Source organism: Silurus meridionalis, chromosome 10, assembly GCF_014805685.1.
Source record: "Silurus meridionalis isolate SWU-2019-XX chromosome 10, ASM1480568v1, whole genome shotgun sequence".
In the NCBI taxonomy this organism is placed as follows: Eukaryota; Metazoa; Chordata; class Actinopteri; order Siluriformes; family Siluridae; genus Silurus; species Silurus meridionalis.
The window spans coordinates 24027590-24045100 of record NC_060893.1 but is presented as its reverse complement, the minus strand read 5'-3'; the positions used below and the strand labels follow the sequence as shown (position 1 = coordinate 24045100).

Sequence of the window (17511 nt, the reverse complement as noted above, 5' to 3'; positions counted from 1 at the left end):
TCCTATACCCTAACTCTACCCCAATTCCCAACTCTACAATAACCCTAATCCTTTGCCCTAATCCTATACCCTAACTCTACCCCAATTCCCAACTCTACCCTAACCCTAATCCTATACCCTAACTCTACCCCAATTCCCAACTCTACCCTAACCCTACACTAACCCTAACCTTATACCCTAACTCTACCCCAATTCCCTAACCCTAAACCCTAACTTTACCCCATTTCCTAACTCCACCCTAACCCTACCCTAACCCTAATCCTATACCCTAACTCTACCCCAATTTCCAACTCTACCATAACCCTAATCCTAAACTTTAATCCTATATCTTAACTCTACCCCAATTCCCAACTCTACCCTAACCCTAATCCTATACCCTAACTCTACCCCAATTTCCAACTCTTTCATAACTCTAATCCTAAACCCTAATCCTATACGCTAACTCATCACCAATTCCCAACTCTACCCTAACCCTAATCCTATACCCTAACTCTACCACAGTTCCAAACTCTACCCTAACCCTACACTAACCCTAATCCTATACCTAACTCTACCCCAATTCCCAACCCTACGCTAACCCTTATCCTATACCCTAACTCTCCACAGTTCCAGACTCTACCCTAACCCTACACTAACCCTAATCTTATACCCTAACTCTACCCCCAAGTCCCTTATCCTAAACTCTTACTTTAGCCCAATTCCTAACGCTACCATAAATCTACCATTAACTATAACTCTAAACTCTAAACTAAAAAGTCTATTTTGTTAAAGTGTTTACTAATGAAAACATGAAGGCAAAACTGTTTATGCAAAAAATATACCAATGTTCTGGACTGACTTTCAGCTTTCGAATTGTTTATATTTGTTTGTAAAGGCACTATGCATATGTCACCAAGAGGGGAATGAGTTCCTCCAAGGTTTACTGTCTCAGGGAGTTTTTCCATGTGATTGTTGCCTGTTAGTGATGTCCAGTGTTAAATTCATCTTACAAATAAAACTTCATTACATTGATTATAAATGGTTATACCGATCTTATGACCAGGTGTCCACAACCCTTTGTTCATACCTTTGTGTATTGCTACCTTTTGGGTGAGATGTTTATTTTGTTTGTGTGTATTGCAGGTTGTGTTTGAGTGTAGATCAGGATGAGTGACCAGTTCAACTGTGAGAACTGTAACGAGTCTCTGTACGGGCGAAAGTACATCCAGGTGGACGACGTCCCTCACTGTGTCCCCTGCTACGATCGTCTCTACGCCAACGTCTGCCAGGGCTGCAAAGAGCTTATCGGACACAACTCACGGGTCAGACAGAGAGTTTGTGTGTGTGTGTGTGTGTGTGTGTGTGTGTGTGTGTGTGTGTGTGTGTGTGTGTGTGTGTGTGTGATGATGATGACTATGAGTGTGTAAGATCTGAGTTTTATTAACATTTGATAAAAGTATTATTATATCAACAAATTATATCACACCCAGATGATTGTATAATGTGTGTCTGTAGGTGTGTGTGTGTGTGTGTGTGTGTGTGTGTGTGTGTGTGTGTGTGTGTGTGTGTGTTTGGAGGTGTGTGTGTGTGTATGTGTGTGTGTGTGTGTGTGTGTGTGTGTGTGTGATGATGATGACTATGAGTGTGTGTAAGATCTGAGTTTTATTAACATTTGATAAAAGTATTATTATATCAGCAAATTATATCACACCCAGATGATTGTATAATGTGTGTCTGTAGGTGTGTGTGTGTGTGTGTGTGTGTGTGTGTGTGTGTGTGTGTGTGTGTGTGTTTGGAGGTGTGTGTGTGTATGTGTGTATTTGGTTCAGTACAGCCTTGTGTTGATTTAATTCACACTCTGGAGGATTATGCCATGGCGTCATTATATAAACACGGTTTATCTTGTGAAAAGCTTCTGACTGTTCGGAATGCACTCGAATACAATTACACACAAGTAACGGCAATAATTATTCTGAACATCTCAATAAATCTCTGTGTAAAAATGTCTGTGTATGTTTAAAACTTTGTAAAATACACTTTGCCTTGGAAGATGAATAACCAGTAATGAATTGGAAATTATTCTGGAAATTTTATGATAAACGTTTTGTGATTTCAGTTACAGTTGCCTTTCATGTGCAAACTGTGGTGTGATTGGTTACGGGGCATTGGTGTGGGAACTGTGTTCTGATTGGGTGCCGGGGTATAAGGAATGGGAACCCTCGTTTGATTGGGTGCAGGGGTATAAGGGGTGAGATCTGTGGTCTGATTGGTTATAGGTTCATTAGGAGAGGGAACTGGGTTCTGGCTGGTTACAGAAGTATAAGGAATGGAAACCTTGTTCTGGTTGAATACAGGGACATTGGTTACAGCCATCTGTGTAAACACAACACAGACTTTGGATATACTTCCACTGCTAAACTGTGACCCAGTATAGTGCTCTGCAAAATTATGCACATCTTTTTAGTATCAGTACTCTATTAGACTGGATAAACAACGTTGTTAGTAGAGTCTTGCCACAGCTTCTCAATCAGAGGCTTTGCCTGGGACATTTAGGTCCCTGGTTTTGAACCACTTCCGTGTGGTTTTGATTGGAGACTGGAACAGGTTTTCTTTTTCTTTTGTCCTATTTTTTGTCTCTACTGATGAAAAGTATCCCCAAAATACAAGTTACCACCATCATGCTTTAATATTGGCATTGTGTTCTCAGGGTGATGAGAAGTATTGGGTTTGCCCTAAATGTTGATCTTTCCAGTCTTTCCATGTATTACTGACTTCTTGGTTAATTCTTTCACTGATCGCTCCTTTACCCAGTCAGGACAACTCAATTCAATTTAATTAATGGTGTGATATTTTTCCAGTAAAACTGAGTCATACTTTTTTAATAGATAAGTGTGTTTTGTGTATGTGTGTGTATGTGTGTAGGAGTTGTACTATGATGACCACCACTACCATGAGGAGTGTTTCCGTTGCTCCCACTGCAGTCGCTCGCTTGCCAATGAACCTTTCACCTGCCAGGACGAAGCCCTTCTGTGTAACGACTGCTACTGCAGCGAGTTCTCCTCCAAATGTGTCGCCTGCAACAAGACCTTCATGCCAGGTATATAATATCAGGTATATAATATCAGGTATATAATATCAAGTATATAATATCAGGTATATAATATCAGGTATATAATGTCAGGTATATAATATCAGGTATATAATGTCAGGTATATAATATCAGGTACATTATATCAGGTATATAATGTCAGGTATATAATGTCAGGTATATAATATCAGGTACATTATATCAGGTATATAATGTCAGGTATTGTCAGGCAAAAGAACGTGCCGGAAACCGAAGTGAAACCCACAAGGCTTTTAATGAGAAAATAACAGGGCAAAAACACAAAAAGGAAACCCCAGGTTGCTAAACCAGGTAAGAGCTGTGATCAGGTAGAAGCAAAAACAAAACACCTAGAGTCACGTAGCCAACAAATAAACAACACTGAGTAGCTTGAGTAGTCCGACAGTGTTCTATTGCCTAAGCTGTAGAACGGACAATGAGCTGGTGGAGGAACGGGGGTTATATAGCAGGGAAGCTGATGAGTGCCAGGTGTAGCTGATTAGTAAGTGGGAGAGTGGCTTGGAGTGATAAGTGAAGGTGTGGCTGGTGGATCCTGACAGTACCCCTCCCCAGGCGGCTCGGCGCCCTAACCCTGCGCCTGGGTCGACCCCGACCCCGGGGCGCTGGCCGATGCGGATGAGCGGCGTGGAACTCCTCCAGGAGCGATGGATCCAATATGTTTTGCCTCGCCACCCATGATCGTTCCTCAGGGCCGTAGCCCTCCCAGTCCACGAGGTATTCCAGCACCCTGCCCCGACGACGAGAGTCCAGCACCTCCCGTACCGTATAGACTGAGGGTTGTTCCAATACTTCAGGCGGAGGGGGCCTGACCTCGCTGGGGCGTTGGGCAGTCGGAGGATGGTGTGGCTTGAGAAGTGACACGCGGAAGGTTTGGTGTATCCGGTACTGTGGCGGGAGTTCCAGACGGTATGCCGCTTCGTTGACCTGCCTTTCGATCCTGAACGGCCAGATGTACCGGGGGCTCAACTTCCGACAGGGAAGCCGCAGTCGGAGATCTCTGGTGGATAGCCAGACCCAGTCTCCGGGCCTGTAAGCGGGGGCCTCCGACCTTCGTGCATCCGCATGTCGCTGGGTTTCCCTCACTGCCCTGCGCAGCTGAGTGTGTGCAGCATCCCATGTCCGGACACTCTCCCAGAACCAGTGGTCCACCGCGGGCACGTTGGAGGGCTCATCGGACCAGGGAAACAGTGGGGGTTGGAACCCCAACACGCATTGAAAAGGGGTGAGACCTGTGGTGTCTTGGCGCAACGAGTTCTGTGCATACTCCGCCCAGGGCAGGAACCGGCTCCACTCCTCCTGGTCCTGATGGCAATATGTCCTCAGGTACCTCCCCAGCTCTTGGATCTTCCCTCGGTCTGGCCGTTCGACTGGGGGTGGTAACCGGACGACAGGTTGACAGTGACTCCCAGTAGTCGGAAAAACACCCTCCAGACGTGTGAGGTGAACTGAGAGCCCCGGTCCGACACTATCTCCTCAGGGAGGCCGTAGTTGCGGAAGACGTGATGGAAGAGCGCCTCCGCGGTTTCCAGAGCTGTGGGGAGGCCTCGGAGAGGGACAAAGCGGCAGGCCTTGGAGAACCGATCGACGACCACGAGAACGCAGGTGCGGATGTTTTCGTCCAACTCCCATATGATCGGGCTCAGAACGATCGTCGGAGGCAAGATAGGCTGGAGAGAGCATCGGCCTTGCCGTTCTTTGAGCCTGGTCGATAGGTGATGGTGAAGTTAAACCGAGTAAAAAAAAGAGAGCCCATCGTGCCTGACGGGGATTTAGGCGCTTAGCCTCACGGAGGTACTGAAGGTTCTTGTGATCCGTGATGACTATGAAAGGATGGACAGCCCCCTCCAGCCAGTGTCTCCACTCCTCCAGGGCCAGTTTGATGGCCAGGAGTTCCCGGTTACCGATGTCGTAGTTCAGTTCCGCTGGAGACAGCTTTTTTGAGAAGTAGGCGCAGGGATGGAGTTGAGGGGGATTCCCTGAATGCTGGGAGAGGGTGGCCCCTACGCCCGTGGAAGATGCGTCCACCTCGACGACAAATGGGAGCTGGGGGTCAGGATGATGGAGAAGCGGAGCGGTACAGAACCTCGTGCGTAGCTCCTCGAAGGCCTTTTGTGCTTCTGGGGTCCAGGAGAGGGTCTTGGCTTTTCCTCTCAGGAGAGATGTGAGTGAGGCGGTAACCAGGCTGAAACCTCCAATGAACCGGCGGTAGAAGTTGGCGAAGCCAAGAAACCTCTGGAGTTCCTTGATTGAGGTGGGAACGGGCCAATCCCGTACGGCCATCACCTTCCTTTCATCCATCCTGATGCCTGCTGCGTTGATGTTGTAACCCAGGAACTGTATCTCCGAGCGATGGAACTCACACTTGGGAAGGTTGAGATATAGTCGGTGTTCTCGCAGCCGGGCTAGGACCTGGGTGACGTGCTTGTGGTGTTCGTGCAGCGTCCTGGAGTAGATCAGGATGTCGTCAATGTAAACAATTACGAACCGATGGAGGAAGGGACGGAAAACCTCGTTCATACAGTTTTGAAAGACCGCCGGAGCAATGGAAAGGCCATACGGCATGACCCGATACTCATAGTGACCAGAGGGAGTAATGAACGCCGTCTTCCACTCGTCCCCTTCACGGATGCGCACCAGGTTGTACGCGCTTCGGAGATCCAGCTTGGTAAAGACGCGAGCCTCACGTAGTTCTTCCAAGGCCTCTGGGACCAGGGGGAGCGGGTACGGAAGCGGGGCGATCTGTGCATTAAGGCCCCTGTAGTCAATGCAAGGGCGCAAACCCCCGTCCTTCTTTGCCACAAAGAAGAAGCTAGAGGCCGCCGGGGAGGAAGACTGGGTGATGAAGCCCTGTCGGAGGGCCTGTTGGATGTAGCCCTCCATTGCTTGGTGTTCCAGGGCTGACAAGGGGTAGACCCTGGCCCTTTGGTAGCTTAGCCCCAGGCTTTAGATCAATGGCACAGTCCCACGGCCGGTGTGGGGGTAACTTAGTGGCGGCCTTCTCACTAAAGACGTCAGAGAAGGCCCGATATTCATGCGGGATCTCCACCTGAGCGGGTTGGGGAGCTCCTTCCACTTGAGTAGCTGCCAGGGTTAAGACGGTCCGGAGGGGAGTCGGGAGTGGACGTAAACACTTGTGCCGGCAGGCGGGGCTCCACTCCAAGATGTCGCACGGGTCCAGGAACAAGTAGGGGAGTGCTTGGCTAACCAGGGACGACCCAGGATCACGTCCACTGTCAAATCCTCCAGTACGAGAAGTTGAATCTCTTCTTGGTGTAGCACTCCAAATTGGAGGACGATAAGTGGAGCACAGTACTTCACCTTGCCCTTCCCTAATGGTCGTCCCTGGATGGTCTGGACGGCCAGTTCCTGGGATCCCCTGGAGGCGTTCTAGACACGCCTGGGAGATGAAGTTCCCCGCGGATCCTGAGTCAACTAGGGCGTTAGCCGATAGAGAGAGAGCAGGGGTTACCAATGTGACCCTGAGCGTAGACAGATGAGTAATGTCAGAAGAAAGCGTGACAGTACTCACCGTCCGACGAGGAGGCCTCACAGGACATTGGGCCACGCGATGTCCTCTCTCTCCACAGTAGAGGCAAGCTCCGGCCGCCCACCGGCGCTCCCTTTCTTGCCGAGACAGCCGCTGTGACCCGAGTTGCATGGGTTCGGGTTCTGGAGTTGTTGGCGCTGCCATAGCCTGTGCTGGTTCGACCTCGGGGGATTTGCAGGCTGCCAGGTGTTGAGAGACTCGGATGGATCTCTGAATAAATGCCTCAAGCCACAGAGAGTCATCATAAGTGGCCATCGCCAGCCGGAGCTCCTGATTTAGGCCTCTGCGATATACAGCCAACAGTGCCTTCTCATCCCAACCAGCAGATGCCGCCAGAGTGCGGAAGCGGAGGCTGTAACTCGACACGCTGTCTGTCCCCTGGTGGAGGTTGAGCAGCTGATCAGCGGTTGAGGTATCCCCGGGGGCGGTGCTAAATACCTCGGTGAAATGACTCGTGAAAGCGGCGTATGACGTCAGGGCCGGGCTCGCTGCGCTCCAGAGCGCTCTTGCCCACGCTAGCGCTCTTCTGGTGAGCAGCGAAATCAGAAACGCGACCTTTGCTCGTTCGCTAGGAAAACATTGTGGTCGCATCTCGATGTAGATGGCCGCCTGGAGCAGGAAGCCATGACATTCCGCCGCATTTCCGGAAAAAGACGCTGGGAGAGCCATCGGGCTGCCGGATGGTGGAGGAGTTTGGTGTGCGGCTTCCGGCCAGAAAAGCCTCTCGAAGCGCGGCGGTGAGCTCCCTCACGAACTCGGACGTGGAAACGGGCTGGTCCTCCGCTAACCCGGACGCGGCAGCGGGCTGGTCCTCCATGCTGAGGTAACGCTGTTTCTTTCCTTCCGTGTTATGGTGCCCCTCGGTTTTGTGAAGGTCCGTTCTTCTGTCAGGCAAAAGAACGTGCCGGAAACCGAAGTGAAATCCACAAGGCTTTTAATGAGAAAAGAACAGGGCAAAAACACAAAAAGGAAACCCCAGGTTGCTAAACCAGGTAAGAGCTGTGATCAGGTAGAAGCAAAAACAAAACACCTAGAGTCACGTAGCCAACAAATAAACAACACTGAGTAGCTTGAGTAGTCCGACAGTGTTCTATTGCCTAAGCTGTAGAACGGACAATGAGCTGGTGGAGGAACGGGGGTTATATAGCAGGGAAGCTGATGAGTGCCAGGTGTAGCTGATTAGTAAGTGGGAGAGTGGCTTGGAGTGATAAGTGAAGGTGTGGCTGGTGGATCCCTGACAGGTATATAATGTCAGGTATATAGTATCAGGTACATTATATCAGGTATATAATATCAGGTATATAATGTCAGGTATATAATATCAGGTATATAATGTCAGGTATATAATATCAGGTATATAATGTCAGGTATATAATGGCATAATAATGTTTCACTCCCCGAGTATTGCCAAACGTTTTTGGGACCTTTGGGACATTTTATCCCCTTTTTCTGGTGTGGGTGAACACGTTTTCTCCTGACAACGGGCCTGTGAAGACTCACTGTCTCACATAGTGTCAGGTATATAATGTCAGGTACATACAAACAGCTGGACTGGTGGCACTTGCAGAAGGGATGCCATTATAGCTGGGGAAAAAGGGTAAAGAGTGTTCTTTGATCACAGTTCTGGTGTTTGGTGTTTAGTAAGTTCACCACGCAGACACAGAGATGAGGCATAAGGAGTTTTCATGAATCAGGTGTGAAGATCATGATTAGGACTGGATCGACTTGCAGAGCTGCACTCGTCTGCCCATGGGGATCACATTAAACTTTACTAACATAAAAACAAGTGACAGCTAATGATGAGCAAACGAGTGATGACAAAGTAGAGGAAGAGAGATAGACACCCAGACAGACAGACAGACAGACGGGGTATACATGAGTCATACTGCAGTATCAGTTTCTTTATTTCACACATACACAGAAAGTATGTTCAGTATAATTGTCTCAGCACATGTGTGACTCACCCATCTTTCTTTCTTTCTTTCTTTCTTTCTTTCTTTCTTTCTTTCTTTCTTTCTTTCTTTCTTTCTTTCTTTCTTTCTGTTTACTTGTTTTGTTATTTCTATCCTGTTCTACATTACATTTAGATGTCTTTCTATTTTCTTCCCTGCTCTGTTTGCTTCATTGTCTTTATTTCTTTCTTTCTGACTGTCTGTCTGTCTGTCTGTCTATCTATCTATCTATCTATCTATCTATCTATCTATCTATCTATCTATCTATCTATCTATCTATCTATCTATCTATCGATGATGTGATGATGATTGTGATGATGGTGATAGAAATGCATGGTGTTGATCAGGTGATGTTACTGCACTATGTCCTAAAGCTATACATGGGCATCACATGCCCTATTACATCACTTCCTGTGTGAGAGGTGACTCTCTCCAGCCCAGATTTTATCAGTGGAGTAAATATGACTGGAATGAACCGGACATGTGTTTATAAAGTCTATGCTCCACCTTCATTCTCCACTTTCTGTACTTCACCTCTCAGTCTTTCTTTCTTTCTTTCTGAAGCTTTAAAAAGCTTCTTTTTCCAAATATCGAGTACGAGAATATTATTAATGAACCTTTTTACTGTGAACATTTTTTGCCCCCCCTCAGGATCGAAGAAGTTGGAGTACGGTGGTTCTACCTGGCACGAGGAGTGTTTTGTGTGTTGTGTGTGTCAGCAGTCTTTGGGCTCGCAGTCTTTTATCCCTGATAAGGACCAGTATTACTGCGTGCCCTGCTATGAGGGACGCTTCGCCCCTCGCTGCAGTCACTGCAAACAGGTCTCACACACACACACACACACACACACACACACCTACACATGCTTTTTTTATATACCTAATACCTAAATACCTAATGAGAAGCTTATTCATTTACCAGTCATTCCTGAATGTGTATGTGTGTGTGTGTGTGTGTGTGTGTGTGTGTGTGTGTGTGTGTGTGTGTTGCAGATACTGGTGCAGGGCGGGGTGACATACCAGGACGAGCCGTGGCACAGGGAGTGTTTCCTGTGCACAGGCTGTAAAATGCAGTTGGCAGGTCAACCCTTCACCTCTCAGGGGGACAAACCTTACTGCGTCAAGTGCTTCAGCCGCCTGTACGCACAGAAATGCACCGCCTGCAACAAAGCCATCACAGGTGTGTGTGCGTGTGTGTGTCCGTATATTTACAGTACATGTAAAACCGAAGCGATTCCGTCTATTGCCTTTCCGTTCTGAGCTACCACCTACTCTTTTCACAAGGCAAGGTGGAGTAACACACTCGCAGTAACGTGCTGTACATCCAGTTCCACATCAGAAGTCTACAATTGGCTTGTCTTACTGTAATTGACCGAGAAGAACGAGAGGGAGAGAAAGAAAGAGATCAGATAGAGAGACTTCACAGAATGAGACACCATGGCCAGTTTGCTCTCCTGCCTCTCAGAATTCAGTGGTGGATGAAGTACACAAACCATGCAGTTGAGTGAAAGTAGATCCTCTCTGTAAAATATTCTTCCAGTAATAGTGTCCCTTTAGACTTTCACTTGAGTAAAAGTACAAAAGTGTTTGCCTTCAAATATACTTAAGTATCCAAAGTACTGATTTATTATAACTATAATGTTCTTTTTATCATTTTTATTAAAAGATTCTTTAATTAATCAACTCAGTTTATGTGAAAAGACTTGAATGTGACTCTCAGCACACTGATCTATTAATAGAATGATATTAACGACTCAAACACTGATTGATTTCTATTACAATTATCATGAACTCAAAACTACTTAAAACATATCATGCAAATAAGATGTTGTGTGAGATCGAGTCTGGAGTTTCTTCATCATTTATTCCTCTGTAAATGATCTGTTGATGTTGAACTGATGCTGAACTGTATGTTGGTGATCAGTAGATACACCGAGCGCCAATCAGAACACGTGTAAAACAGAGCCAATGTGGGTTTGTTTTTGTACATTAATATTCAAATCTAACAGAAGACTCACTCACAGGTGCATTAAGGTAGAAATATCATGTGAGTCTTCTGACTGAGCATTTTCTAGGGTTGTGTGTGTGTGTGTGTGTGTGTGTGTGTGTGTGTGTGTGTGTGTGTGTGTGTGTGTGTGTGGTTATTAAAGACGAGAATGAGTTGAAATGTAAATAGGATAAGACTCTTTGTGCCTACTACTAAACAGAAATCTCTTTTTGTCTCTTTGCCTATCTCTCTCTCTCTCTCTCTCTCTCTCTCTCTCTCTCTCTCTCTCTCTCTTTCTCTCTCAGGTTTTGGTGATGGAAAGTACGTTTCCTTCGAGGACCACCAGTGGCATCAGTCGTGCTTTAAGTGCTCCGGATGCTCCGTCTCTCTGGTCGGAGCCGGATTTTTCCCCAGCGGCTCAAAGATCCTGTGTAAAGACTGTAACAACTAAAACACAGATTGTGTGTGTGTGTGTGTGTGTGTGTGTGTGTGTGTGTGTGTGAACCTGAACATTGATTCAGGATCAGGTGTTGGAGATCCAGCCTGGTCAAACCTGACGTTTTTATTTTATCGGTTTTGTTTTTAAACGTTTTGACATTCTATATAAACTAATCTGTGTGTGTGTGTGTGTGTGTGTGTGTGTGTGTGTGTGTGTGTGTGTGTGTGTGTGTGTGTGTGTGTAATCTGTTTATTATTTCAAAGCAGTGTTTATTCTGAAGAAATTATTCACACTATACCGTGTGCAGTGACTCCCCACACTTCCATTTCTACACTTGATTTGAGTTTTATAAGATTGAATATTGTTTGCACGTCCTTCAATCGAGATTTGGCACCAGATTCCGAAAAAAGATTTGAGGGTATGAACCTGATTCGGGGGGAGTGTCTGTGCTTGACTTAAGGATGTCACAAAAAAAGCTAGACCAATCCTGTGTGATATGCAAATTACCATATAAGCATTATTTGAGACTCTGAGGAGCTCTGAATATAGATTTAAACGAGCGAGTCAGATACAGTGCTCCTACAGCATAGAGTTATAAGGGCCTTGCTCAAGGGCCCAACAGAGGCAATGTGAGAGTGCTGGGGCCTAAATCTGCTGAACTTCTGATCAGGAAACCAAAAAAATGTTTCTTATATTTTAGTAAAGTTTATTGGGTTTAAACACATTATTATTATTATTATTATTATTATTATTATTATTATTATTATTATTATATACACATTATTTTTAATGGTTTAGGATGGCACACTGAGGACTCAAATTACTTTTAGCCATAATATATATACAGTATATACACACACACACACACACACACACACACACACAGAGGTAGTAATTGACGTTTTTTTACGATAGCTGTACAAAGTAAATTGTTACGATATTAAAATTTTCACGCACCATTTAAATTTTCACACAATACTTTGGGACGTTGCCAGGATGTTCGCATCTCCTGCTTTGTGAGATGCCATAGAGTTCAGTTGTTTTGGTTTTAGAGCACATATTTTTTGTGTTATTGGTGTTTTAAAGCCTAATTTTAGATCTTATGTTACTCCATTTTATCGCTATCACTCGACCCTGAAACTGAACGTGTCCGGTTCACGCATACACGTGTAGTGTAAAGTTTATACATTACGGTAGTGTAAATTACTTTTTACGGATTACACTATACTACTCCATACTGATCCTCAGACTCCTGGGTAGGCAAGGCCATGTCTAGACAACATTTTTTTAAGTTACGATGTTGTCATGGCAGAGCTCAACAGTGGCAGCTTGGAAGATGTTTGGGCTCAAAACCCCCAACCTTCTGATCAGTAAGTCAGAGCCTAACCACTGAGCTCCCACCTTAAAAAAAAAAAGCATTGGCACATAAAATGTTTTGCTCACAGATTATATTATAAATTGTTTTGTGTGTGTGTATACTTTGTATAATCAAACGTAACAGAACAGTAATAGCTACATCATAATTTCCACACACACAAACACATGCACACTCGTTAGTTACGGTGTGTTGATCCGGAGCTCAACAACTCGTATTTTCTCCAATCAAAAACAAATTGTTGTGGTTAAATAGTTGAAGGTGTTGGTAGGCAACAAGGAAACAGGAGCACCAAAACACAAGCTAGCTAAAATCTGAGGTAAATGATTTAGCCAGCTAGCACACTATTATTATTATTATTACAGGGACAAGGTGAATGGACTCGAAACTTGATAAATGACACAAAATCATCAGGAATGTCAATGTTTCTCCTCAGAGGTGAATTTTCCACTAAAATCCTTCTGTTAGCTAAAATTATCCTGTTGTTATACTCAGCATCCACAAGATTCTGTGTAAATAATTAGTAGCAATTCAAAGCCAATGAATCATAATGATGACTCTTACATAAACACTAGCTACATTCAAAGACCACTCCACACACACACACACACACACACACACACTTGTTTTTGTTCTAGCCTTTTCCTAGCGTGAAGCTGCCATGTCGTATATCAGCACAGCAAAATGACAAATGTATTCCGCATATTTTCCTTATCACATTCCACATCTAATGATTTCTACCTGAACAAATGCACACGTTTTGCGTAACCTGCCTCAAGACGTCTCGACGGGCGTGAAGAACCGCATTCCAGCAGCCGTTTAGCGTTTCGGTTATATTTCAGCATGTAAATTAGCCGTAAAATGTTTTCAAGGTGCCACTGAAATTCTCACAGTAGTTGCAATATAGACATTAATGTGTAAACTAATGCTCACGTTACAAGTTTTCTCTCTTTTTATTCCATTTTAAAGGTTCACGTTCATGTTCATATACACGTTTCATTGTTCCAATGGTATACAAGATACACTTTTTGGACAAAAAGTATTGGGACACCTGACTTTTCCAGCCATATGTGCTTCTTCTGGTGGAAGAACACCATTTGGATGTTCTAGCATGACATTTTCCCCTCTCGGAGACAGAAACCCGTTCCACATGACAATGCCCCTGTGCACAATGTAAACTCAGCAAGCTCTGACCTCAAACCTATGGACATCTGACCTCATAAGATTGGAAGATTGAATGATTTTTGAACATCTGTTTGCTTTTATAATATCCTCCACTGTTCAAGGAAGATGTTCCACTAGATTTTGTGGAGATTCATTCAGCCACAATGGAGTTAGTAAAGTCAGGTACTGAATGTAGGTGAGGTGAGGAGACCTGAGCGGCAGTCAGTGTTCACTTTCATCCCAAAGGTGTTCCATAGGGTTGAAACTTTATAGCAGGAGAGCTTTCACTTCAACCCATGTTTTGTGTTTTATTGTATGGCACACTTAATAAAAAAGTATTAAATCTGGGAAATTCTGAGACTTTTTTCTTCAGACCTCTGTTTATTAAAGTTTATACACACTGTCACTTTGTACTTAATAATAAAAACTTTTGATTTATTGGAGTAAACCATGTTAGAGTGTGGACTTTCCCCCTTCTCACTTACAGTACGTTAGAGCAGATAGAGCTTCATTTCCCAACTTTAACTCTGACTGTTACAAAGCCTTGACCCTAGAGACTCCTTCTATACATGTTGAACTGACATGAAGCCTCCTTACAGTAAAACTTCACAATCTTATTGATTAGATACAGGTTTTTATTTTTATATTTCATGTTTATTTTATTCTATAAATTTGTTTGCCTAATTTTTTTATTCTATTCTACACTTTTACGTTCTGTTAATTTCTATTCCCATAGAAGTTTTTTTTATTCTAATTTATGTTCTAATATTTTTTATTCTATTAATAGTTTTATTCTATTGTATTATATTATATTATATTATATTATATTATATTATATTATATTATATTATATTATATATTCTGTGTTCTATTCCTATATGTTGTTCTTTTTAATTCTATTTAATTCTATTCTATAGATAGTAATATATTACTTTATTTTATATTCTATTTTAGAGTCTTTCATTTCTTTATGTTCTTTTCTATTTTATTTTTTCATTTACTATTCTATTCTATTCTATACATTAAAGTTCTGTTACTTTCTATTTCTTCAGGATTACATTTTTTTTTATTCTATTATTTTGTTAATTAATTCTATTATAGACAAGTCTATAGTGCACTATTCCTTTATGTTATGTTCTTTTGTATTATTATTATTATTATTATTATTATTATTAATATTTATTCCATGGTTCTTTTGAGTTCTACATATTTTTTCTAATTTACTGTATCAGATTGCATTATGTTTAATTCTATTGAATTCTGCACTGTTCTCTGGTCTAGTGTTTCATTTTTGATTGTATGTACATGTATGTACCAGCAGGTATTATTTTAGCTCTGATATTCTTTGTATTATGTAATTAAGATAAAGTACCACTGGAATCATTTCTGAGGAAGTGTATCTGAGTTCACCCCATCCTACATTAACGTGCAGTTGGGAAGAAAGTCTGCACTTAATCATCACCCAGATGTTTTGTCCTAAAAAGGGCAACACGATCCAAAACAGGACTTTGTGTCTGAGGTTTGAAAGACACTAACTGCCACACAGACTCCTTTTAATAATGAGTAATGGATGTGCAGGTCCACGTGCACCACTCCACTCTTGCCTCGGTGTGTTCCTGACCCAGGAGAGTGTTGTAGTGCTGCTCTTCATAGCTGACAGGCTGAAGAACGAGCGAGGAACCGAGGCCCATGTGGGAGGAGGAAGATATGTGACTGTGTTCAATCAAAAGACCCAAGCTGCCGGTGGAACAAAGAACCTTAAAAGGTGAAGTCTGAGTACGGTGAGTTGAAGGTGCTAAAGAGAACTCAAAGTGGGAAAGGTGGAACTGTCAGTCTCAGTGTGACTTTCTGAAAGAATTGATACCAAAGAAATTATTTTACAAACCACTCTTTTAGCTGAGTCAATCAAAGGAATCTATCAATCTGGAGGGTTCTATTCAATTCAATTTATTTCTATTCTATTCTACTGAATTCTATTATTTTGTATACTGTTTTTGTATTCTATTCTGTACATAGTACAGAATAGAATACAAAAACAGTATACAAAATAATAGAATTATTCCTACGATGGACTCTAACATCCATCGTCCAGCCTGAAGAAAAGAACCAGCGGTGTTTATTTCCTGTTTCACAATTCTCATGACTGTTCTGGGAGTCGAGCCTTGACCCTGCTGACTGACATCTGAAAGAAAGCACTACACACACACTCACACACTCATTTGGCAGGAAATCAGAGCAGTATCAAGCTCAGCTTACGTCTTTTCCTCGGGAGGAATGAACCATTTGTTTGTACTAGGACTGACTTTAAATCCCCGATGATTTTCTGCTCCTTAAATAAAGGATACAATAATGGCTTTTCGTGTAGCACACTGTATTTTAAACAGAGAGTCGTCGCCTACGCCTTTCAAAAAACCTCCCAACAATACACATGTTCATAAAAACACATCCAGCCAGCATCTGCAGGCCACATCAGCTATTTCTGTCAGCTTTGTTTTTGTTACTGTTTCTATACGAGTCTAAAGATTCACTCAAGCTTTTTTCCCCGGTTATATAAGTTATATAGCTCAGGGCATAAATGTGTGAAGTGAAATGTAGTTCTATCACAATCGGCAGTGCCACGGCTCTAGAATACTGTTTAACATCATCCGTGGTCATTTTTCCAGGAAGTGGTCAACATGCTTAACATTGAAGTCAATGAGTGACCCATAACAAGCCCTTACTGAATGACTAACTGACTGAAACACACGCACACGCACACACACACACACACACACACACTCATTGCTCGAAGGTTTAACTGCGATAGTAAAAGTGACTTTCCCAGCATTACTGGCGTCCACTGTTTAAAACACAGATAAGATGACCATTCAATAAAATTCCCACCAAATGAGTGTGCAAAAAAAAAAATCCAGCAATAAAGCAGCTCATTTATTAAACACGTACGCTCCTGATTTCATCCTCGTCTCCTGATTTCCACATCACTGACACTTGTAAACGAAAGATTAAAAAAGTGTTTTATATCCGATATTAAAAGTGACGGCCATGTTTTACTGAGTAACTGTTCATTTACTTTTTGTTTATTAATCTGCCGTTTTACTTTATATTTAACTGTTCTTTATGCTGCTGCAACAGCATTTATATTATCTATCTATCTATCTATCCATCTATCTATCTATCTATCTATCTATCTATCTATCTATCTATCTATCTATCTGTCTGTCTGTCTGTCTGTCTGTCTGTCTGTCTGTCTGTCTATCTATCTATCTATCTATCTAGTTTTCACTTTAAAAAGTAATGAATTTTTAACTAAATTAATTAATTAAGATTAAATTGTCACAATCGAATAAATGAATATATTGTATAATAAAAAAAAGTCCCAAGTTTGAATTAAAGTAAATGGTAAATGTGTGTAAATGGATGAGGTCTTCATCTACATGCATTGGTCTAAGAGCAGGAGGAGGAGCTTTCATTTATTTTTGTCTTTTCAGATATTCAGAATTTTTTTTTACATAAATCAATCAATCAATCAATCAATATTAATAATAATTATAAGAAATGTAAGTAATTAAATGAGACAAATAATAATTAATTCAGTAAAACTTGCAGTTGCTTTGGATTTTTTTTCTCAGATCAGAAATGAAATTCTCAAAACTACTTGTTCAGCCTCCACGTCATGTCGTCATTTGTGCTCATCATGAGAACATTTCTTGTTGCTTTGATCAAATTGCGAACGCTTTTGTACATTAATTTAATCAATTGTGTACGAGTGTCTGCTGTTTCCTACATTATCAGTTGTTTATTTCATGTTAATCAAAATATATTCTACTGATTTCACCTGAATAGTTTTAACCCCCAAAAACATCTCAGCATCAGTTCATTGTGTACGTCAGCGAATGTAAAATGATTCAACCAGTCATCATCATCTGTCATCTAACATTTCTA

The 17511-nt window shown here is 42.7% G+C and overlaps 1 protein-coding gene across 4 annotated transcripts in view; it reads left to right on the top strand.

Moving 5' to 3' along the window:
• Positions 1 to 13770, top strand: part of fhl3b (four and a half LIM domains 3b) — a 21451-nt gene extending 7681 nt beyond the window's left edge. Inside the window, exons 2-7 of one of the 4 annotated variants that reach the window (XR_006927136.1) lie at positions 1123 to 1301; positions 2902 to 3076; positions 9257 to 9426; positions 9598 to 9784; positions 9894 to 10103; positions 10897 to 11035. Coding sequence is in view for 2 of the 4 variants with exons in the window: in XM_046859044.1 (XP_046715000.1) it covers positions 1146 to 1301; positions 2902 to 3076; positions 9257 to 9426; positions 9598 to 9784; positions 10897 to 11042 (834 nt within the window). In the remaining 2 variants the exon portion in view is untranslated. Of the gene's footprint in view, positions 1 to 1122; positions 1302 to 2901; positions 3091 to 9256; positions 9427 to 9597; positions 9785 to 9888; positions 10104 to 10896 lie in introns of those variants that run through there. The other 3 variants (XR_006927137.1, XM_046859044.1, XM_046859045.1) reach the window with 3 other exon arrangements.
• The last annotated feature ends 3741 nt before the right edge of the window (positions 13771 to 17511 follow it).